Genomic DNA, 22,026 nt, shown 5'->3' on the forward strand with positions numbered 1-22,026 from the left:
TTAGGCAATGCTTGCTGCAATTCACACTCAAATCAAGCCAAGCAAAGCATTTTAATAAAACTACAGCTTATCATTCTCACCTCATTGTGTTTCTTCAATGAGATAAAATTAGATTAGGATCACACAAACCAGAACAAGAAAAACAGGTTTTATGTGTCAGTAACTGCATATAGAAGATGTATTTAATGTGAATAAAAGAATGCATGTCCCAAACTAATGCATATCCTATTCTCCCTCTAGTGGCCACTGCTCCTCCTTAAAAATAATACTCTGGCATGGAGATTAAATCATACCACGCTGGAAAAGAAAGAAGAGTGAAGAAGACCTGAAACAGCTTTTAATTTCAAATGTCTATTTTTCTGTGATGTCTCACTAACAGGTCGAACATTGCTGGTCAAAGGCAGCACTCTGCGATCCTCCACATCCTCCTGCCTGAAGCGACAGGGAAAATCATCTGGTTTCAAAATAGAGCCAAAATGATTTTGCTGGGTAAGGGCCAGCTCCCTTTCAACTGCTGAATCACCAATCCAGCACAAAAATAGCAAAAAAAAGCACAAAAGCAATTTGTAATCTCCCATATGATGATTACATTAAAAAGACGCCACTCTTTGCTAGAGTTCAAAATAGAAGGAACATTAAGATACAAATGTAGTTTTGCCAAATATTTCAGTTGATACAGTTCCCTGTATTTCATATGAAGTAAAACAACTATCACAATTATTTAAACATCACTTGCTTATTGGCAAAAAGTCATGTGTATAAACACATAAAACACTAATACAGTGTTGCACTCATAGCTGACTGCATAAAAAACCCAATAGCATTTATGTTGGCTGTGAGAAGCATCATTGCTGCTCTAATGATGATGGCACATTTACAGAATTTACATGAGATATTGTTGCAAGCATACTTTCAGATGATGAGCATTCCCAGAGAGAATTTATGTTTCCCCTTCTTGCCTTGGGTTAAATACGGTAATATTATTATTGGTAATAACAATTTATATTGCTGTATGAAATGTCTGGAGTATCCACTCAGTCAAGCCAGAAAGCCCATGATGACAGATGTGCTGCAGCATAGCTCCTTCTGTGCCAGGAATCTGCAGCCTGAATAGGGAAGATAGGTAAAAAAACATGGGAAGAAAGGAGGGAAAGGAGGTGCACAGGGTCACACAAGAAGTCTATGAGAACAGAGCTTTTATGAACCATATGCTTACAACCCATTACTGGATCACATGGACTTGATGGAAAGGGCACAGCCAGAGCTGTATGTCCTGTTAGAAAGCCAAGGTAAAGCCCCCAACATCCCCCCATCTAACCCTTCTGCTGCTTCAAAAGAAGCAAGAGACTAACAAAACAATGTCATGCCTGCGGTTTATCCCATATACCTGCCCAGCCTGCCACGTCACAGAGAAATGAGCTCTGCCCCCAAACAAAAACCAACCTGCTCATGTATGAAATTGAGTCTAGTAAATCAAAAAAGCCCTGGAATTTAAGTCAGTGCAACTTTAAGGTGCATTTACCATTCGAAGGCTAAAATGAAACATCTTATAACAGTGTTTAGTCCAAAGATATGTTGCTAATCCCACATGGAAAAGTGGCATTAATCAGTATGTTTCTACATGCTGATGGCAAAGAAGAAGCAGCTTTGGGCAGTGAAGGTCCTTGCAGGCTAAATGTGGATCACAGTTTTCAGCCATTATGTTTGGAATGTAGCCCTAAACCATCTGTCTGCCAACAGAGTCCCAAAAGACATTCCGTTGACTACGGGTATCTCGCTTAGTCACTCCATCACAGACATTTTCCAGGTGCCCACTCACCACCAAGCCACTGTAAAGTTGGCATTCATCTCCGCAAAGGCAGGGCAGCTGGCACTTGCCTTAGAGAGAGGCAGCTGTATCCATCACATCTCGTTTTGTTTTGTCCTTTTGGAGAAGCTCCCTTCTGAGGAATGAGCTCTGCCTCTTTAATCTCCCCATTTTCAAGTCCCATCATCTGGAAAGGTCAAACAACTGGCCTATTTACCCCGGCTCTTCCTTCAGAAGCTGGGTAATACCTTCCACAAGATTGTTTTTGCTTCTCTCGAGAGACATTTACCAGAGGTTAGTGCACTTTTTTGCTTTGGAGATGATTGCCATCAGCACTGGAAGAGCTCCCCAAGGTTGCTAAAAGGAAATGTCATCTAACAGTATCTAATTTTCAAAACAGCCTCTTCTGCATGCAAGCCCAAGCAACGCGCGGGGAGCTCTGCAGCACTTTCTGTTGCGGGAAGTTATGAGCATTATTACAAATTTAAACGTTTCTCAAGAAGTGCTATTTGAATAATTAAGAACAAGATATAGGTTTGCTGCTTTCAGGATGATTGCAATTGAAGAGACATAAATGGCAGCCCGGGTATCAGAAACAGAGAGAGTTTTCCAGGGTGACAGGCACTGGTAATGGCAAGGAGACGTGCAGCTGCTGCTGATGCCTATGTTCTTATGCCCAGTGTTGTTTCAGCTGAGCTATACTTTCCACTGAGCATTTACAAAGCACATTTAGAGTCATTTTAGAAGTAGCATATACACAAAGATTGCTTTTCTTGAAGATTAAAGAACAGAAGGACTAAAAGCAGGCTCAGACTTTCATTATACACAGCCCCTGACTTGCAAGAAGTAAAAAAATCTTAACTCCTCTGAAGTCTTTGCTATAGTTCACAATATTCCTAACACAAAAATTTGAACAAATTATTCTGAAGTAGTGGTAAAAACCAAAGCAGCAGAATCACAAGACTTTCAAGGCTTCATTACCCTTACTAGGAACTGATGCTAATCCCTTGAAAATAAGAACAACATAAAGTGGGACAAACCATTTAAAAATTCTACCATTTTATGAATGCATAAATATCAACCTTGTGTCTTTCCCACTGAGCAAACACTAGAAGATACTGCATGCAAGAAACAAAAATAAAAGTCCTCAAATTCCGGTGAGATCCTGACCACTGCATCCCCACCCCTGGGTCGTACAAGAGGTCGTCTTAATTCTGCTCACAGGCAAGCCTACCTAGAGAAGCCTCATCCTAATTTCTTTGCCTCTTGGAGTGAAAATGTGAACATTCTTTGGCTCAATAACTAATGACAACACTCGATGGCCCCCGATCCTCGCAAATGCAAGTCACCTCTGCTGTACTCTCCTTACCTAAAAAGCAAACAGCACAAACACTTTATGCATGAATATATACCCCATAAAACTGTATTCTACATGGTAGAGGATGGTTTTCAAACCTCTAACATGATGCTGTTGTTGGCTTAACCTTTTATAACATTATAAGTTTCTACAAGACCATTAGCCAAAGAATCTTCAGAGATTTCCCACAGGCTGTGCCAGCATTTGTGTGTGCAAATGATAGAGATCTTGTGTCTGCAAAGCACGGGATTAATGCCACTGCCCTGTATCCCTATCATCAAGCTGGCATCCCTATACTTTCATTACTGTTTCCTGGCAACAAAGCACGGAGGCACTTTCACGAATGCTAACAAGCCGTATTCATCCCGCCGGCAGACCTTTCCGGCCTGAGAGCAAGAGCCCTTGCCGAAATGAATGAGTGGATCAGTGGTATCTGCTCCCGCAATATCAGACTCAAACACAAAATCATTTTTTTCCCCTGTGTGAGGAAAGTATTATTAACGTGATTTTTTTAATCTAAAAATCACTTCTATTTTTTATTTTTGTTTCTGGAGTCATACCATATTATTTCACCCCAAAGTGTAACAAGGCCATTTCTATTCATATAGCATAGAACAAGCCTGATTTATCAGTTTGGTTTTATCAGATGGGAAGTTTGATAGTTGGGCTGTTTTTTTCCAGTTTACAGGATCAATGCGTGGTAATGTGACAAATCTAAAACTGGGCATATTTTTTAAATTATTATTTTAAAAAGGAATATAAACAGTGCCTCCATTTTTAAGGTGATTGTTTCATTAATATCTAGACTAAAAGACAAAGAGCCATATCATGAGGATGTTATACTATCTACTATTTAAAAGATATGACTCTTGAACCTTCCTAGCACTAAACTAAGGCAGAACTGCTGTAGTTTAGTAACTAAGAAGTTACTAATGGTAGAAAAGTAGGAAAAGGAGATGCTTTTTGTATCTTATACTGTTGTGAATGCACAAGGAGAGAGGAATGCTGCTTTCAAGAGCATGTCCTTACTGATTTTTCCCCAGGGAAAGGAAAATTTGCTGTTAATCTGAAGTTTTTCTCACCTACACAGTACCCACTGAGAAGCATCTCTTTCAGTCTAGAGGAAACATGGGTTGATTAAAAAAAACCAACCAAATAACCAAAAATACTTCTGCTGAATTAAGATTAGGACATTGTTTAAGTATTTGGAAAAAGAAAGGAAAATATTATTATTCCCTGTTCTTGGTTACCAAGAACTCCCACCAATATTCTGACACCAGGAGTCTTCTTCTCTCTTTAAATTCCATTATGTTGGTTATATCAGATTATGCAGGGTATCTGCATCCTCTGAGGAACATCTTTGACTCTCACTCCTCACAACCTCCCACTCTAGCCCTGGTGAGTCTTTAGTTAATACTGAGGTGTTTAACAAATGAATGGACCCTTATGCACTGTGTCTGCCTTCTTCATAGGTTTGCTCATCCCAAAATGCTGCCTGCTTCACATCATGAGAAGATATATTGCATGGTCTTATCATCAAGAAAAAAACATTGTATCAACAGAGAGTCACTACCCGGGTTTGTACTGATGTTGCCAATATTGTTAATACTTTAATGTCCTAAGGAAATTTTTTTTTTACTTGAAAAAGATTTGAGCGTACCGTAGAACTGTAAATTTTCTGAGATTTTTCCTCTGGCAGCTGGCTCCAGTTTGAAGTCAGGGCAAAGAGACCTTTTGGATCATTAACATTGCTCTATGACCAAGTGTTTTCCCCCCAACAATTGTTTTCTTGGATAAAACTGTCCAGGTAGCGAGAAAGTGAGTAATGTGTTTCAATCACACTTAGCAGATCTAAAGGGTTGGCTGCCCCTTGCTGTAATATATGGCTCTGGCTGTGTTAGCCTAAAATGAGTTTAAGATAAATTCATGGTGTATAACCTGGCTGCTGAACAGTATTTCTTCAGGTGACAGGATCCCCATCCAAAGTTCTCAAAGGCTGCAGCTGCTGAACAAAGTCAGCACATGGACATTCCCTGTATATAAACAGATGTTCTGCAAAAATTTAACATTTTCAAAGGGCTCATTGAAAAAGGGAAGTACAACCCCTGAGATAGGAGCTATGGCACAATCCATGGCTGTGGTCTCAGTGTGCAGAGACAAGAGGTGACACTATCACAGCCACTAGAGAAAGTCACTCAGGGTCCAGAGACATGAGCACCAAGCCCTGAGACATGTTATTCGTCCTCTCCTCATTGATAGACCCACTTGGGCTAAAGGACATGTTATTCCCTTCCCAGGATATGAATTTCTCCCTTTGATTATCACCTGAAGTTCAGAGTTCAAAGTTTGCTAGAGTCCAAAGGGGCAATAACAATCCCAAGTCTTGTTTGCTGCTTAGCTATAAAGAGCAGGCATGGATGCAGTGTGATAGTGATCAATAAATGCAACCCATTAGTTGACTCCCCCTCAGACATGTTTTGGATGCCAGTTCCCACCCACAGTTCCTGTTTTTAGGAGATTAGAGGCTGATTTGCCAGAGTTGAGAAGCCATGGGCTGTCCCTTGCAGGCCTGGCTGCAGATCAGCAGTGGGTGCTTGGACAGAAAACAAGGCAAAGGGAACACCCAAATCCAATACAGGAGAATGGAATCAGATTTGTGTCTTTATTTGATACTATAATGTTGCATAAGACAGGCCATAGAAATTTCTTCTCTTTCACAGAAAATGCATTGTCAACCCCCAAATTTCAATTTGTCATTACTTGTGAATGGTTAACACTGCTTTTATCCTAACATGGTGTTAGGGAGGACTAAATATGCACAATGACCAATAGAATTGTTAAAACCTAGACCAAAAAACCCTCAAACTCCAAAAATATTTTGCAATCAGCAAACAGCAAGAGATTGTTATATTTCTAACACTGCAGGTTTGGGAAAGGAGAGTCTAGAAGGCAGCACTGTATTTTCAGGCAATGCTACCCAATAGGTGCATCTTCTCTGAGAAACTCATTTAAGCTGGCTCTGCCCTGCTGGTCCTGCCCCATGTTCTTGGATGGAGGAGAGGTGAGGAGATCACTTTTCTCATCTGCTTTATGGTTGCACTTCTCCATGCATTCCCAGATGGTTTCAACACCTGCCTGAATCAAGCAGGGGAGAGAAAAGCAGTGAAAAGCTGCCATCAAATACCTGCGATCACCAGTGGCTTCACAGAAGTCATCCTTCTGTGCTTTTGTCACCTCGATGTTACTGCTTCACCAAGCAGCTAATTCACTGTTAGAGCAAGAATGTTTCCCTGTGCAGGAAATCACACCTTCGGCAGCAGTGTAGACTCACTTTCATGTAGCAACCATGAGATCACATTTTCACATTTATCTGAAAAATGACTAACCTCAAAGTAATGAAGTTGTATCAGTCGCATAGGATTCTCCAGGATAAACTATCACTTCACACAGAATTCATGAGGGAGAAGAAGTATGGGGGGGGAGACTTCACAGTTCCTCTGTCTTGTCAGAAAAGAAAAATACCTTTTTCAACAAAATTTTTCAGTGCTAGAAAAATATTCATGTGTTTTAACCATTTTATGAAGAACAAAAGCCTTTTCAAAAAATTCAATATAATTTATAAGAATAATTTTAAACAAAAGAATTTTAGTCATCTTTCAAGAGAAAAGTTTTCTCTAGAAAAATTATGACCAGCTGTGTGTGAAATAATTGCCTTTCAGGCTGAAACCAGGAATTTTTTTTTTTTTTATTTAGGATGTTGACTGCTTAATATTGTATAGACCTACTTTGTGACCAGAAGCACAGTGGAAAGGACTGTCTTAATCCACCTGCACACCTCATTTCAATCCAGCAGCTTCATATGTTCATCTATCCAAGCACCTGTTCTCATTTCACTCACTAGAGGTGGGAAATTTACGCATTTGGAGGTAAGGTTTCATTTCACAGAGATTTACTTTTACATTCCTGAAGGCACAATGGTGTAAATCATAGTCAGAATGGAACCAAAGCTTACAGAGCTACTCCGCATGGAATTCTGATGGAGAGGAGATTGAAGCCATGTTTGATGTTGATCTTGATCTGCACCATTTCTTGATGTAGGGCTTTTTTTAAGTGAATGGCACAGGAGAACCCTAACACTTGGAAGGGGCTCTGCCACATTGAGTCTAAATGAGAAATAAGCACAGAAAGGCTCTCTGACTCCCAGCACGGCTTCAAATATAGGTTAGTACAACACCTGCAGTCTTTCCCACAGCCAGCCAAACTTTAGGAGCACTAAAAGAATTTATAGCCAGCTCAGTTCTACCAGATGTGGTAAATTTACAGTCAACTCAAGTACCAGAGTTAGGATGATTTACCATCAGCTCCCCAGTGTCTGCTGCAACAGAGAACTAAATGATTTAAATCAATAAATGTTTGAAGGAATGAGACAATCGTAATATCTCCTGAGCTTTATTAGTATCTGTACAGGGAACTGGCAGAAACTCAGCACAAGGCCAGGCGGAACTTGTTAGTGGACCCTACTACTGCTGTTTGCCCAAACTGCAGTAATTATTAACCATAAGACTAGTAATAAACCAAGCTTATTTATGGCTTCATAGCTTGCTCCTGGCATGGGTCTTAGCAATTTCAAGGCTGAGCTGGCTTGAGAAAGAAGCATTTGGAAATCTAAGAGATTCTTTATAGGTTATTATTATTCATAAAGCCCCACATTTGACGCTGATGGTGAGCTGCCAGTAAGCACTGTGGGAACCCTCAGCTGTGTAGGCCTCCCTCCTCACATAGCACTGGTGTCATCAAAGCTCTGCTCTTGATATCCTCCTGCTGGGCAAATCTGTCTCTGTTTCCCTATCAATCTATGTTTTCAAGGGCAGGCCTGCTCTTCCATCCAGGACATATTCTATTCCCTCCCCATCTGCAGACTTGGGGTAGTGGTGACACTGACTCAGGCTGCTGTGATAAGGGCTGTGAGAAGCTTTGCCAGGGCTGCTTCTCTCTGCTTGGGAGCTGTGCTTAGGCTCAGTTTATGACCTCTGGTCCTTACCTGAGCTGCATTGCAACAGTGCCTGGCCAGATAACTCACAGAGCTAGGGCTGTTCACTTGGTCTCAGACCTGCCTTGCTGCTTCTGACTTGTCTGGTGGCAAGTGAAAATTCAGGAACAAGGGAAATACTGCAGGAGCCACAGCTGAAACTGGTTTGTATGAATGTGGGTGAGGATGTTCACAATGGGGACTGGCCTTTTTGAGACTTTTTTACAAAAAAAGGATGGAAACAACCAGGCAATTTCATACAGTTAAGAAGGTAAGTCTTGGTTTTATTATACTGCAATATCACACATGTATGAGGATTCAAAAGTATTGAATTCAAATGCTCAGTGTAAGTCACACCATTTACACTGTGTTAATATGTTGATTCCAGCTAAACTAAAAAAAAAATAAAAAAATAAATTAACCCAGACTGAAAGAAAATGGAAGGAATGCAAGTGTTCTTGCACAACAATAAATCAAACCAGAGCTCTGCTATTCTTCGCAGAGTTACAGTGTGGACAAATGGCACTGTCACCAATTAATGCTAATAAAAGGACAACTCCAGCACCCTGAACTAAATTGAAACCATCTGTATGAAATTAAGAGCGCTACCCACATTTCATCTTTTCCAGTATATTAGCACACAAAAACTAATTGGGAATCACCATGATGATAAATATAGCAAACATGAGGAGCTGAATACTTGAAACTTGCAGTTTCAGATGAGCTTTTGCCCCAGGGGACTGGGGCAGCAGTGTAATGTAAGAGATGCAAGGCCCTGAAATGACCAGTAGCAAAAAATTGGTCTGAGAGGGAACAGGCTCCCCATAAAGGAAAGACCAGTCTAGAAGTGTATGTTATTTTTTTCTGAGCATGCTTATGAAACACAAAAAGTAAAATATACTAATTTCCCGGTTTATGCTGGATATAACTAATTAAGCACCTAAAATTTAATTCTGGTTCACTTAACAATGATAACTGATTTCTTTTGAACATTGCAACTGTTTTCTGTTGCCATAAACTAGAAGTGTGCCCAAAGAAATAAAATTCAATGCTATTGTTTCCCTTGGTAAGGGTGACTTGGTCAAGAGAACAAGCAAATTAACCTATCATGGCTGGATTAACCTTGATGGAATGATTTTCCTCTGAAATAGCAGTGATAAATAATTGGTTGTGATGGTGTACTCTTCCCCTTGACTAAATTACTGTCTGTCAGGCAATGTATTAAATAATTAAAAGCACAAACTGCCAATTATAAATGTCACATGAATGTGTGGAGGTTCTTTTATTTTAGATCAAGCAGTAATACACTCAAGCATCTTTTTAGGTTTTTTATGAAACAGCCTTATTAAAGGAACTGCAGTACATTTTCCCCCTTCCATATGGTGATTTTGTTTGCCTCTCTCCCTACTACTAGGTGTTTTATTGTCCCCAAAGGGGGGTCAGCCAGGTCCTTTTCCTGTGTGGTTACAGTTAATTCAGGTGGTTCAAGCGATTCTTTTCCAAATGCTTTTCCAAGCACTTGTCAATACTAAATTTGTTCTGCCATCATGTTGTCCATTCTCTCTGCTTTGTTAGTTTACAGGGATCACATATCCTGAGCCTGCAAACAATGATCTGTAAATCACTGCAGACTCCTCAGTCCTTTGGGCAAAGGCAGCCGGTCCGACTGCTCAGCAACCCGATTTGTAGGGAGCAATTCCTTCCCTTTCACAGCTTCCACATGAATATAGATCCCAAAGTTGTTCACCCTTCAAAGAACCTTTTCTGTCTTAAATGTGAGGCTTCATGTATGTTGACTTTGCAAGTGCTCATAGCACCACTGCTTGTACTTGCTAGGGAATTTCCTTATTTCCTGTCATTTCTCTCACTGTCTTTGTCCATGTCTTTGTCCATGCTCCAATATCTAATGATTGTATATTACCTTACTCCTTGACACAGAAGAAGTGGGCATTCAAAGGGCAGAACAAAAATACTGCAGACAAATCCATATCACAAAACATTTCCACTCGTGTTTCTTTCTAGTGTGTGGTTGTGATTACACACACACAGGTAAGATGAAAATATTCCTGTACTGATAAACTAAGGAAACTTTGCTTATTCCACAGTCTTAATATAGGAAATAACAACCACGAGAAGTGTGAAGCATCCCTTTCTGTGGCCCAAATCACAGTCACGAGGATGCTGCAGAACTTCCAGCATGCACAGCTCTTTGTTATTGTTCTTTTCACCTCAGAGAATTTCATTGAATTTAGAAAAGGAAGATGAAGGGAAAAAAAAAATCTGATTTTTATTACAGGTTTCATAACAAACAGCAACAATAATAATGAAATGCTGGGTTTCCTTGACCTTAAGCAGAGGGCAGGAAGGGGGAAGAGAAGTGGTTACAAAGATATTTTCAAGAACCGTGTGCCCTTTGTTTTGTTTCTCCAGTGCTGTTTGACAACCTCTGATGAAACAGGTACCTGTCCAAGCTGAAAGCATGTTCCCAGCCTGTTATATTGGTGATGAATCACTGCTTACTAAGATGCTACAGGCATTCTTGTTAAGAAACTTGAAATAATTTTTACAATACTTCAAGCATTCAGGGACCTTTAAATAAATGACTGTTTTAGTAAAGGTGAGAACACTATACCTCTGTTTGAGGATTGAGGAAACAGAAATAATCCAAATGAACCTTGGGGAAGGGAGGAGGAAGGCAGCCTGAGGCATGAAAGTCACTTCTGTTGAAGTGGCAGGCGGACTGTGAAATCCCACCTGAGGAGCAGGAAAGACACACTTTTTCTGCTTTATTGCATTCAAATTCTGCAGGAGTAAATCAGTTGAGCTTAAAGTGACTGAGCAAGCACGAGTGTGGCAGCCTGTGCTGGATGAATTACAGAAGCCATGAATTCTTCCTTGCTTTGCAATAAGTTGAGGGATTTTTTGTAATTTTTTTTCTTTAGAGTCTCTTCTCTATGGACACTTGAAGGACTTTATTTAAAAATCATTTATAAAACATCAAGATTTTTGATTCTGCCAGTCCAATTCCCTTAGCTATGTGGACTCAATAACAAATAAGTAGTTTTGAACATTGTTACTAAATTATAAGTGTACATGGATTGTACTGCTGATCAAGGCACAAAACAGCACAGCCAGCCTTTCTGAAAAAGCATTTTAATGTATTGTTCATGCTTGGATTTCAGAGTTACACTTTATGTCAACAACTACCTCTAAGATAATAACCAAAGAAAGATAAATAGGACTCTAAAATTTGACTAGAACTGCTGCCTGCCATATTCTGAATTTGTGGCATGTATGCGTTGTATAAGGCATCAGCTAACACAGCATTTCCCACACCACGCCCTGCTGTAAACAACTGCAGAACACACTGTTTTCTTCCACCAGTGAATAACACCTCAATCAACAGCTTTTTTGTCTTTGTCTTTTATATTCAATTCCCTTTAACCCATGTTTTCCTTTCTAGGCTTCCTAAATACTCCAGAATCTGGAGTAATGTTGGGTTTTTTCCATAAAATATAACTGAAACAATAATTCTACCTAATATTCTTGCCTCTTTACAAAGTGATGGCCTGTCCAAACAAAATTTATGGTTAGAAGAGAACTACCTTACTGATTATATCCCCCACTGCAAGAACTTCTTTTTTATATGTAACCAGGTTAAATCTTTGCAATTTAAAATTGTTTCCCTAAAAGCCTGCCTAATTATTCATAGAAATGAAGGCATGCAGCCTGCAAAATTATTCCAAAAATTCAAGGGCTGCAACCTCAATCTCTGCTCTGTTTATTTATCCTGAGGTAGCACCACCACAGGGATTTTTGAAGTACCTCAGAGAAATTACATGCGCTGATACCTTGCCTTTTCAATATCAAAGCTAGAAACAAAAGTTAACTAATGAGTGCCTACAGACATTTTGAAGTCACTGCTTTCTCCCCTCCTGGAGTGCTGCATCCAGCTCTGGGGTCACCAGCAGAGGAAGGATGTGGACTTGTGGGGTGAGTTCAGAGGTGATTAGAGGGATGAAGCACCTTTACTATGAGGAAAGGCTGGGAGAATTTGGATTGTTCAGCCTGGAGAAGAGGAGGCTCCAGGGTGACCTAATTGTGGCCTTTTGGTACCTGAAGGGGCTACGAGAAAGACTGAAAGAGAGTATCTACAAGGACATGTAGTGTCAGGACAAGGGGGAATGGTTTTAACCTGAAGGAGGGTAGAGTTAGATTAGATATCAGGAAAATATTCTTTATTGTGAGGGTGGTGAGGCCCTGGTACAGGTTGCCCAGAGAACCTGCGGATGCCCCATCCCTGTAAGTGTTTAAGGCCAGGTTGGATGGGGCTTGGAGCAACCTGGACTAGTGGAAGGTGTCCCTACCCATGGCAGTGGGGTTGGAATGAGACGGTCTTTGAGGTCCAATCCAACCCAAACCATTCTATGAGTTTATGCTTTCAAAAGCTGCTGGTTTAGGTTGTGAAGGAGATAACCCCCCCCCCCCCCCCCCATTTCTCTTTGCTTATCACTCTTAGCACAGGACAGAGCTAAACCCCGGGGCAGAAACGTCCATTTCGGGGCCAATTCCTAGCCTCGTTGCGACTTCCTTGGAGCCGGCAACAAACTTTTATCCCTTTTACGCCCATCTCCCTCTTATCCCTTTTATCCTCATCTCGCTTTTGTCCCGTTTTTATCCTGCTGCCCATCGGCGTCATCGGCGCTCGGTGCATCGACTGCTGCGGGAGCGGCTGTGCCGCCTGCGCTGCGTCCGCCGCCATCTTGGCGGGAGGAGTGAGAGGTGAGGGGGGACGCGAGGGAGGAAGTGGGGCTGGGAGCCGGGATACGGGATCTGGGTGGGCGGACAGGCAGGCAGACAGTCCGGCAGCCCCCAGCCCCCCCGGCCCGCGGCGCCGCTGCCCAGGGTTGTGCGGTGTATCCGGCGCGGGGCTCGCAGCCGCTAACGCGTCCCCTCCGTGTGCTCTGCCCGCAGGCGGGTCCTCAGGATGGACATCAGGCCGAACCACACGATCTACATCAACAACATCAACGACAAGATCAAGAAGGAAGGTACGGGCGGCTGCCACTTGGAAGCCGAGATTGTCCCGTGGGGCCTAGTCGTGCTCTCTCACGCGTCACTTGGCTCCCGGGGGAATCCCCGGCGGATCCGGCGGGATCCGGGACTCCTGGGAATCTCTGAAGGGCCGGGCCGTGTGGTCGTGAGCCGAGCTCTCGCAAACGCCTGCTCGTAATGAAACAGCAGCTGAAGCCAACAAATATATCAGTTTTAAGTCTTTTTGTAGAAACCTCGTTCTACGGAAGCTTCTCGCTGACTCTACAGCAGTTCTTTGGCTGCAGATTTGCTTGTCACTGAGTAACTAGTATAGGAGCAATGGGAATAGTCAGTGGATGATAACAGGCGTGTTGGCACACGCCAACACGTGTTTTGGTGGTCAGCAGCCCCCTCTTGCCGAATTGTAGGAACTTCAGCGTGCTCCTCGCTTGTTTAATAAGGGTGTGAACGTGGTATGAACTGGTCAGCTTTGTGCCATTGTGTTACAAACACTGTCCTGGGGTTCCTGCAGCCCACACCAGAGAGAAGAGGGCTGTGTGGTGAGGAACTTTAGCTCCTCAAAGTGTGCTGAAAATAACTCTCTTGCCCTTACCTGGCTGCATATTCCATGTCTGCATCAAACCATCCACTTGTGATCTAAAGTGATCATGATAATATATAAGTGATGGTTTGTGAAAGGAGTGTGTGGATCACAATAGCACTACTTAAATGTTTCTTCAGGGTGCTTCAGAGAGACATCCAAAAGTGAAAACAACTTTGCTGATGAACTATTCAATGACGTGTCAAGATGATTCTGCTGTGAATAAATTTAACTTGGGGCTTTGCAGCATGTTAAGTGCCCTATAAACTAATAAGTCCCCATTATGAAATTTCATGGTTATAATTCTTAAATAGAATCACAGAATGGTTTGAGCTGAAAGGGATCTTAAAGCTCATCTAGTTCTAAGCCCCCTGCCATGGGCAGGGACACATTCCACTAGACCAGGTTGTTCAGAGCTCCATCCAGCCTGGCCTTGACACTTCCAGGGGTGGGGCATCCACAACCTCTCTGGACAACCTGTGCCAGGGCCTCACCACCCTCACAGTAAGGAATATTTTTCTAAAATCTAATCTAACCCTACCCTGTCAGTTTGAAGCCATTTCCCTTTGTCCTGTCTCTCCAGGCCCTTGTAAATAGTCCCTCTTCATCTTTCTTGTTGGCTCCCTTCAGTACTGGAAGGCCACAATCAGGTCACCCTCAAGCCTTCTCTTTTCCGGGCTGAATAATTCGAGTTCTCTCAACCTTTCCCCATAGCAGAGGTGCTCTATCCTTCTGATCAACTTGGTGGCCTCCTCTAGACTCACTCCAACAGGTCCATGTCCTTCCTGTGCTGGTGACCCCAGAGCTGGAGGCAGCACTGCAGGTGGGGTCTCACCTGAGCTGAGCAGAGGGACAGAATCCCCTCCCTTGCTGTGCTGCCCACACTACTTTGGATGCAGCCAAGGACACGGTTGGCTTTCTGAGCTGCCAGTGCACATGGCTGGGTCATTTCCAGCCTCTCATCCATCAGCACTCCCAAGTCCTTGCCAGGGCTGCTCTCCCTGTTCATCCCTCAGCCTGGATTGATATTGGGAGTTGCCCTGACCCAGGCGCAGCACCTTGCACTTGGTCATGTTAAACCCCATGGGGCAAATGGAGGGTTTATAATTATCTGTAAAGCTTACAAATATCTTCCTATTTTAATACAGGTTTTGAAGTAATTTTTAAGGAAAGTATTTTGATAAAAAGCTTTTTATAATAAAAAAAAGCCACATCAGTGTGGTTGGTCAGGAGCAGGTGGAGAAAGTGACAGTGGGCTGATATTGTGAAGCCTCAACAGCAGTAAACAAGAGGCAGTGCTCTTATCTTGCTGAAATCTTTAAAATATAAGGTTTTGTGAGTTAGAATGATTACGCAATACAGAGGATTTATTTGGCTTGATTTGGATAAGATTAAGGTTTCATTTGGCATGTAGTCAGGTGATTTTAAAGAATGAAAGTAAATCCATTGCAGCTGTAAGGTGCAGTAGGACCATAGGAAAACAACTCAGATCCAGAATATGAAAAAATCTATTAAAATTGAGAGAATTGATTAAACAGTTACAACCAAAATTTCCAGATTTAATTACCCTTGTAGTTACTGTTTTTCTGCATTCTTGTTTTAAGTCCACCTCTTTAGTGCTTTTTGTTGCAGTATTGATTTTCTGATCAATCTTGATGGCTGTCATACATGGTACCTGCGTGTATGGGGGTGTGTGTATGTATACATATATGAAAATATGTATTTACATACCTCTGTGTAACTGTTATTCCCTTGCAGTGATAGAATGGATGGTGCTACAACTTCTTCACTACCTGAATACTTGAGGTTTGAAACCAAGTGTTACACACCACCTTACAAAAACTGGGCAAATAAAGTTGTGCAGCAGTTTTGACTAAATGGATGTAAAGTATCACTATCTGAGCTAAAGCTGGTAAAAAACATTGTCTCTGAAGGATAGCAGACTCTGTAGAAGTGGACATTTGCATGTAACCTGTTCTAGTTTGTTCTCTCCTGTCATCCCCAGAGCTGAAGAGGTCCTTATATGCCTTATTCTCACAGTTTGGTCACGTGGTCGACATTGTGGCTTTAAAGACCATGAAGATGAGAGGACAGGCTTTTGTTATATTTAAGGAACTTGGATCGTCTACCAATGCTTTGAGACAGCTCCAAGGCTTTCCGTTTTATGGGAAACCAATGGTAAGTTATTTTGTTACCTTTTTAAAGAGAGAAACCCCATGATAGTGTGATACAGTGTTTTGGTACTTTCACCTTGGGAGTGAACTATTACTTGTGCTTTGTTACTGAAGGATTCCTCAGTCATGTCACATCCTAAGGAGTACCTGGGTGTTATCTAGAGTATCTGATGAGTATCTAGAAAGATGCTGAAGAGACTGCAGTTAGAATACACACAGAGGTTGAACTGAGCATTTAGGCTTCCTAAGTGATGGCTTTTTGTTTTTCTCTGCTGGATTACAGTTTTTACCTTCCATTTTCCTCATCATGTCTTCCATTGAATCAGTTAAATTTTTTCTGTAATATTATTGAAATTAGGTGCTTTCAGTTACTTCATGTAGAGTAACCTTAACTACTTTTAGATTCATAATGAATATCTAGAACACGATGCTCCCTTTTTGAGGTAACAGTGAGGAGGGTGAAGATCTCCACAGTTTTACTTTCCAGATGTGCTCAGTGATTTAATATTTTTCATTGAGGGCTAGTTCTGCTTGATTGTAGACCACCAAACCAAGTAACTGCACTTCAGTGTAACTTCAGTGAAGCAAATACACTGCTAGTTGATAAACATGATTTAGTAATGTACTCGATAACATGCAGAATAGCACTACAACTGATAGTAGTTGGATACTTGGATAATTAGGCATCTCTTAATTCTGCAGCTATTGATGAGGTGCAATACATGATGGATGGCTACATTACTACTGGCTTTCAGCTTGTGGCTTTGAGCACTGAAGAGAGCAGAGACAGTTATGCTGCTGAGCTATTTTCACTAACAACTTCAGATTCTCTAATGAAATCCTTACACTGAATGGTGCAAGCTCAGTCCTGCCATTATTTATCCTAAAGGAGTTTTGTGCTCAGTGAAATAAAAATACTAAGGCTTCATAAGCTCTCAGGTGTACTTCCCTCTTTGAGCTTTGCCTGCAGCCTGCATACTCTATCTGGGCACTAAACAAAGGCATTAAAATGAATCTTCAGCTGCTAAGTAGTTTGTATTGAGGTAGCTTCTAATACGGAAAACAGTAGGATTGTGTGCATACATAATGTTGTACCCCTGTATAGTCCTACTTGCACCTGCTTACCCTCCTGCACTGGGGGGCCTTTGCCAGAAAATCAGCACTGTTGTGCTGCTGACACAATTTATGCAATCCTATTTGGATTAAGGTGGGTATTTGCCTTTCTATGTAAGATGTCTGAGTTTTGCTGAACTCACTTCTCTGCAATCAATCATGGCTTCGTGAACGAAGATTTGGGAAGGGCTCTACCCACATTTGTTACAGGCACGCTGGTGGCTAAAAAGGCCAATGCGAGATAGACACGTCCGACTGCAAAAGGCACAGCAGAAAGACTCCTTAGGTGGTAAATTCAGCAAGACACAATTCTTTCTGCGTTGCCTTTTTTCCTTGAGAGTGATCCTGCTGCGTTCTCAAAGGAGACAGCTGCGTTATAGATGGTGTGTCTCCAGACCTCCCGATTGGAGGCCAGAGTAGACCAGTTATGGTGATCAATATGGCCAAGGCTGAGATGTTGTTGTTTCAGGCAGTCTTTGTATCTTTTCTTCGGGGCTCCTCTCATGCAGCAGCCAGTGGCAAGTTCACCACAAAGCAAGATCTTAGGGAGGGGGTGGTTGGTCCTTCATCCTTGAGATGTGTTCTGCCCATAGCGCAGCTGTGTTCTCAGCAACATGACCTCTATACTTGTGACTGCTGCTTGTTCTAGAACAGATGTATTGGTCACATCATCTGACCAGTCACTTCTCTGCAGAGATACAAGAAACCACTGTCAAATTTTAGTTCCCCTTAAAATGGAGTTAAAAACCCTAACAGGTTTTTTAATGGAAGCTAGTGCCAATTTTGTCAAATGTCCTTGTATCTCTGTGTACATGTTACCTTGAGAGATGTTAAAAAGATGCTGTTAGATGGAGTTCTGATTTCAATGAGTTAAAATAAGTAATTTCCATATTAGGGCTTTTTTTAGCATTCTGTAATTGCGTTTAGAACTAATTATGAGGATTAAATCTCCGTAAGAATACCTACAATTTATAACAATATTTTTAGTGTAAGAAGTTCCTGCAAAAAATGTATAAATACACGGTTAGTGGAAGGGGTGCAAAATGTTGTGTTATTAACTGCAAAATGTACTGGGTTGTTCTTTTTTCAAGCGTATCCAGTATGCAAAAACAGACTCTGACATCATCTCTAAAATGCGCGGGACTTTTGCTGATAAGGAAAAAAGGAAGGAAAAGAAGAAGGCCAAAACTCTGGAGCAGTCAGCAAATGCACCCAATAAAAAGGTTATCCAGGTAAGCTGCTTCTCTGTTTAAAAAAATTAAAAAACAAACACAAAAGCTGTTTTAAATATTTTTTTCTCAGACTTAAGTGTTGTCTTTTGGTACTTTTCAATGCCTAAATTGGGGTCTGTTGGTATCTAGTGCTCTTGAGCACTTGCTAGAAGTTGAAGGAGAGTGGACTGATTGTACAGTCCTTGCTCCTTTGCTATTACCAGATGAAAATAAAGATGTAGGGCAAAGGTACAATAAACCAAAGTAGAAACTAACCTCTTTTAAGAAAAGGAAGAGAAGGAATGTGTGCTTATCTTTAATGCCAGCTTCAAGTGCTCAACCAGCTTTTCCTTCAGTGCTTTAATGCCTTGATTGCCTTATAAGCACTGAAGAATGGTAAATGGGAACAGGAGAATTAATTCATAGTTAGGTGAAAAGGAGTTGGCTTGAAATGTATCTCCACTAAGGGTTGGCCTGGCCTACACTAACAACATTTAGTAATTTTTGTGCTGAAGTATAGCAGAAAACATCAAGGCATCTGACCAGCTCCTCCCAGTTTGTATACTGGGCATGATGTTCTGTGCTGTGGAATATCCCTTTGGCCAGTTTGGGCCAGCTGTCCTGGCCATGCTCCCTCCTGGCTTCTTGTGCACCTCTTCACTGGCAGAGCATGGGAGACTGAAAAGTCCTTGATTTAGAACAAGCACTACTTATCAACAACCAAAACACCAGTGTGTTATCAGTGTTATTCTTGTACTAAATTCAAAACACAGCACTGTACCAGCTACTAAGAAGAAAATTAATTTTGTCCCAACTGAAACCAGGAGTCCTAGGCCTTCATTTTCAAAATTGCTTCCTCCCTCCCTAACTGGTAAACTGAATTTTGTGATGTGGAGAAATAGTTGACTCAGCCATTAGTCAGACCAGATACTACTGATGTTTTTTTATTTTGATTGCCTGGTTTTGGAGGTCAGCAAAATTCATGTGCTTTGTTCCCTTTGGGAAGTATCTCATAAGCAACAAATGTTCCTTGGATTGTAGCTTAAAAAAACCTTAACAAATGTCGTGAGTTGTATAGAAACATGGTGATGTGTGCTGATATATTTCTAACAGAACACTTCTGTGAAGTTGTTTTGTATTTATTTGCTAGGGAGCAACACCAAATTCAGCTAATGCCCCAGGGACTGCACCACAGAATCAGGTATTGCTTTTTTATTTTTTTAACTAAAAGCACTAATGTTTAAAATTATTCTCTATGAATAATAGGTTTGTTACACAGGGAAACTTGAGAGTATATTCTACAGTTTTCTTTTTGGCCTGTGAGACATTTGTTTTACAACTTCATCACAGCAAACAAACAAAAGAAATCCCCCTTTTACTATATCTGGTTGACAGGAAATGAGAATCTGCAATTTCTTATTATTATACAGAAAACAGCACTTTTATCAAGTCATACTGGATTCTTAAATTTGGACTGTGTTTAGTATCATTGTTAATAAATTCCCTTTAACTTATTTTGTTCTAGTAGTAGATAAGGAGAAGGAAGACAATACAGGGTGCCAGAATATCTGCCTAAAAGCTTCCTTTCAGGAGTTTGGGGGTCCTCTGCTTACTTTATTCTTATAAATGTCTAATTTTCCGAAGGATTGTGAGGAGATACAGCAACAGCTCCCAACACTTCACTCGTCTTGTCTGCTCAGTGACCTTCTAAATGATTCATGTGTGTTAGAAATGAGGGTGCTAAAGAGAGCAAATACTATAGAAGACTATATTTGCCTGCCCTGCATCTCTTTCTTGAGTTCTGTAATTGGGAATTGCATGCATCTACAGGGAAAAAGTCTTGCTCCCACTCTGGGTTTTCAGGCACAATATATGTACATCAGTTCACATCGAAGCACAACACTCTCTGGGTATTTGTTTGAACATCAAAAGTTTTATTTTCTAATGGCACTGCCCGGAATATTTCCATCAGTTGAAGGAGGTTGTTTTACTGAGGCTTTAAATTACTTGGCACCATTATTAGGATGACTTGAAGTTGTGTCTTATAATTTACTGGATGACTTGGAGATTCCAGTGTCAGCAAATGACTACTCAGCCTTGTGTCTGGTGGGTGGCTTCAAATTCATATCAACAGGCAAATCTGTCAAAGACTAAAGCTTTTAATCTAATGAGATTTCTAATTAATAAATTTGAATTGAGCACTGTGGTAAAACCATGTGGGTTTTGTGGATTTGGGTTGCCCAGAGATATTCTTTATTTTGGTAGTACTGTGGATGAACAGGGTATTCATCTTGGCTTCCCACTGCTCTTCTGGAAGGTTGTGAGTCTCCTAGATTCTTCCACTGCCACACGGGTGTCTTGGACAGCACTTCAGCCTTTACTTGAGCACCTGGGTGTGGAGAGTGCTGCAGTGTCAGCTCTTGACTTGTTAAGATGTGACATCTAAGACAACATGTTAATGTGATTTTTGTGGAAATAAGAACCTCTCCAAATTAATATATCACTGTAAAAGCCAATGAGCTCTGTCTGAAGGTCTTGTGAAGCCCAGCTAGAATGTTATGAGCAAAGCTAAGGGCGTGTGTCTTGGTTCAAATAATCATGCGGACAGATGCAGAAGAATGGGTAACTGTGTAATCTTCTGAAGTTTGATCTTCTGTTGTTGCAGGTGCCTGATAACCCACCAAACTATATCCTTTTCCTTAATAACTTGCCTGAGGAAACGAATGAGATGATGCTGTCCATGTTATTCAATCAGTAAGTTTTGAATAGAGATGGCTTGTCCTTTGAATTCTTCCGTTACCTGTGTGTGCTTTCTCAGCTGGCAAGCTGACTTTATAGAAATAAGAGTTTCTTCTGAAGGTAGTTCTTTGTCTTACTGCCAAGGTTGCAGATGTCAGTTCTGATGACTTGATTCAGGAAGCAAATCCAATCTTTTTCATAGCTGGTTTTCATTGTGTAATTTATCTGCTATCAATCCGCACTGGGTTTAAGCTGGTGACTGTAATCTTAAAGACTGTAGGACTGCAGGAGCAGTTTTAAAACTAGCTTTGATTGCTCCTGTATGAATACAAGACTGATTAAATTGCTTCCACCTTACAATCCTTAATTGAGGCATAGTTCTAAGGACTGGACATGTAAAACCCTTCAGTTTAAATCTTTCATTAGTAGTAACTATTGCACTAGTAGATGCTTTTGAAAAGGTCTTACTGCAACTGAAGAGAGATATATTATCAAGCTAAGAAACATGATTTGACTCTCACCTTATTTTACAGGTTTCCTGGATTCAAAGAAGTTCGCTTAGTGCCTGGGCGCCACGACATCGCATTCGTGGAGTTTGAAAATGAGAACCAAGCAGGAGCTGCTCGAGATGCTCTCCAGGGGTTCAAGATCACTCCATCTCATGCCATGAAAATCACTTATGCAAAGAAATAGCTGGGTGCTCCTGTAAAGGAGTTCTGTGGATAGGTTTTTTTTTTTAAATGATGATATGTTCATCAGCTGCCATGTTTGCTGTTCTCTGCAAAAAACATAAGACTCGTGCAGAATTGCCACAATGACCAGGACAGATGTAGGATTTCCGCAGATCTACTGAATAGTAACTTTTTCTGTTGAAATACTAATTTTTATAAAATAAAATATAAATATGCTGTTTTCAAGCCATGTTTTTTCCTCAGATCTGTCTTAATATTGATTAGCCTTG

The 22,026-nt window shown here is 41.1% G+C and overlaps 1 protein-coding gene and 1 long non-coding RNA gene across 3 annotated transcripts; one reads left to right on the forward strand and one right to left on the reverse strand.

The window, feature by feature from the left end:
• Nucleotides 1–5,769: 5,769 nt before the first annotated feature.
• LOC127473286 (uncharacterized) lies at nucleotides 5,770–12,837 on the reverse strand. Its single transcript, XR_007905352.1, has 3 exons — nucleotides 8,206–12,837; nucleotides 6,551–6,665; nucleotides 5,770–6,299 (listed from the first exon to the last, which is right to left on the reverse strand). It is a non-coding gene; the product is annotated as an uncharacterized LOC127473286 (long non-coding RNA).
• On the forward strand, nucleotides 12,834–21,982 carry SNRPB2 (small nuclear ribonucleoprotein polypeptide B2). 2 transcript variants are annotated; one of them, XM_051792709.1, is made up of 7 exons: nucleotides 12,834–12,975; nucleotides 13,168–13,244; nucleotides 15,834–16,006; nucleotides 18,207–18,347; nucleotides 19,477–19,527; nucleotides 20,992–21,080; nucleotides 21,599–21,982. In XM_051792709.1, exons 2-7 carry the CDS (start codon nucleotides 13,181–13,183, stop codon nucleotides 21,756–21,758), a joined length of 678 nt encoding a protein of 225 aa, XP_051648669.1. In that variant the 5' UTR covers nucleotides 12,834–12,975; nucleotides 13,168–13,180; the 3' UTR covers nucleotides 21,759–21,982. The 2 variants fall into 2 exon arrangements, with proteins under 2 accessions (XP_051648669.1, XP_051648668.1); XM_051792708.1 differs by lacking the exon at nucleotides 12,834–12,975 and adding an exon at nucleotides 13,012–13,030.
• Nucleotides 21,983–22,026: the final 44 nt, after the last annotated feature.

This window comes from Manacus candei, unplaced genomic scaffold, assembly GCF_025592945.1.
Source record: "Manacus candei isolate 608988 ecotype Guabito, Panama unplaced genomic scaffold, ASM2559294v1 h1tg000035l, whole genome shotgun sequence".
NCBI classification, from domain to species: domain Eukaryota; kingdom Metazoa; phylum Chordata; class Aves; order Passeriformes; family Pipridae; genus Manacus; species Manacus candei.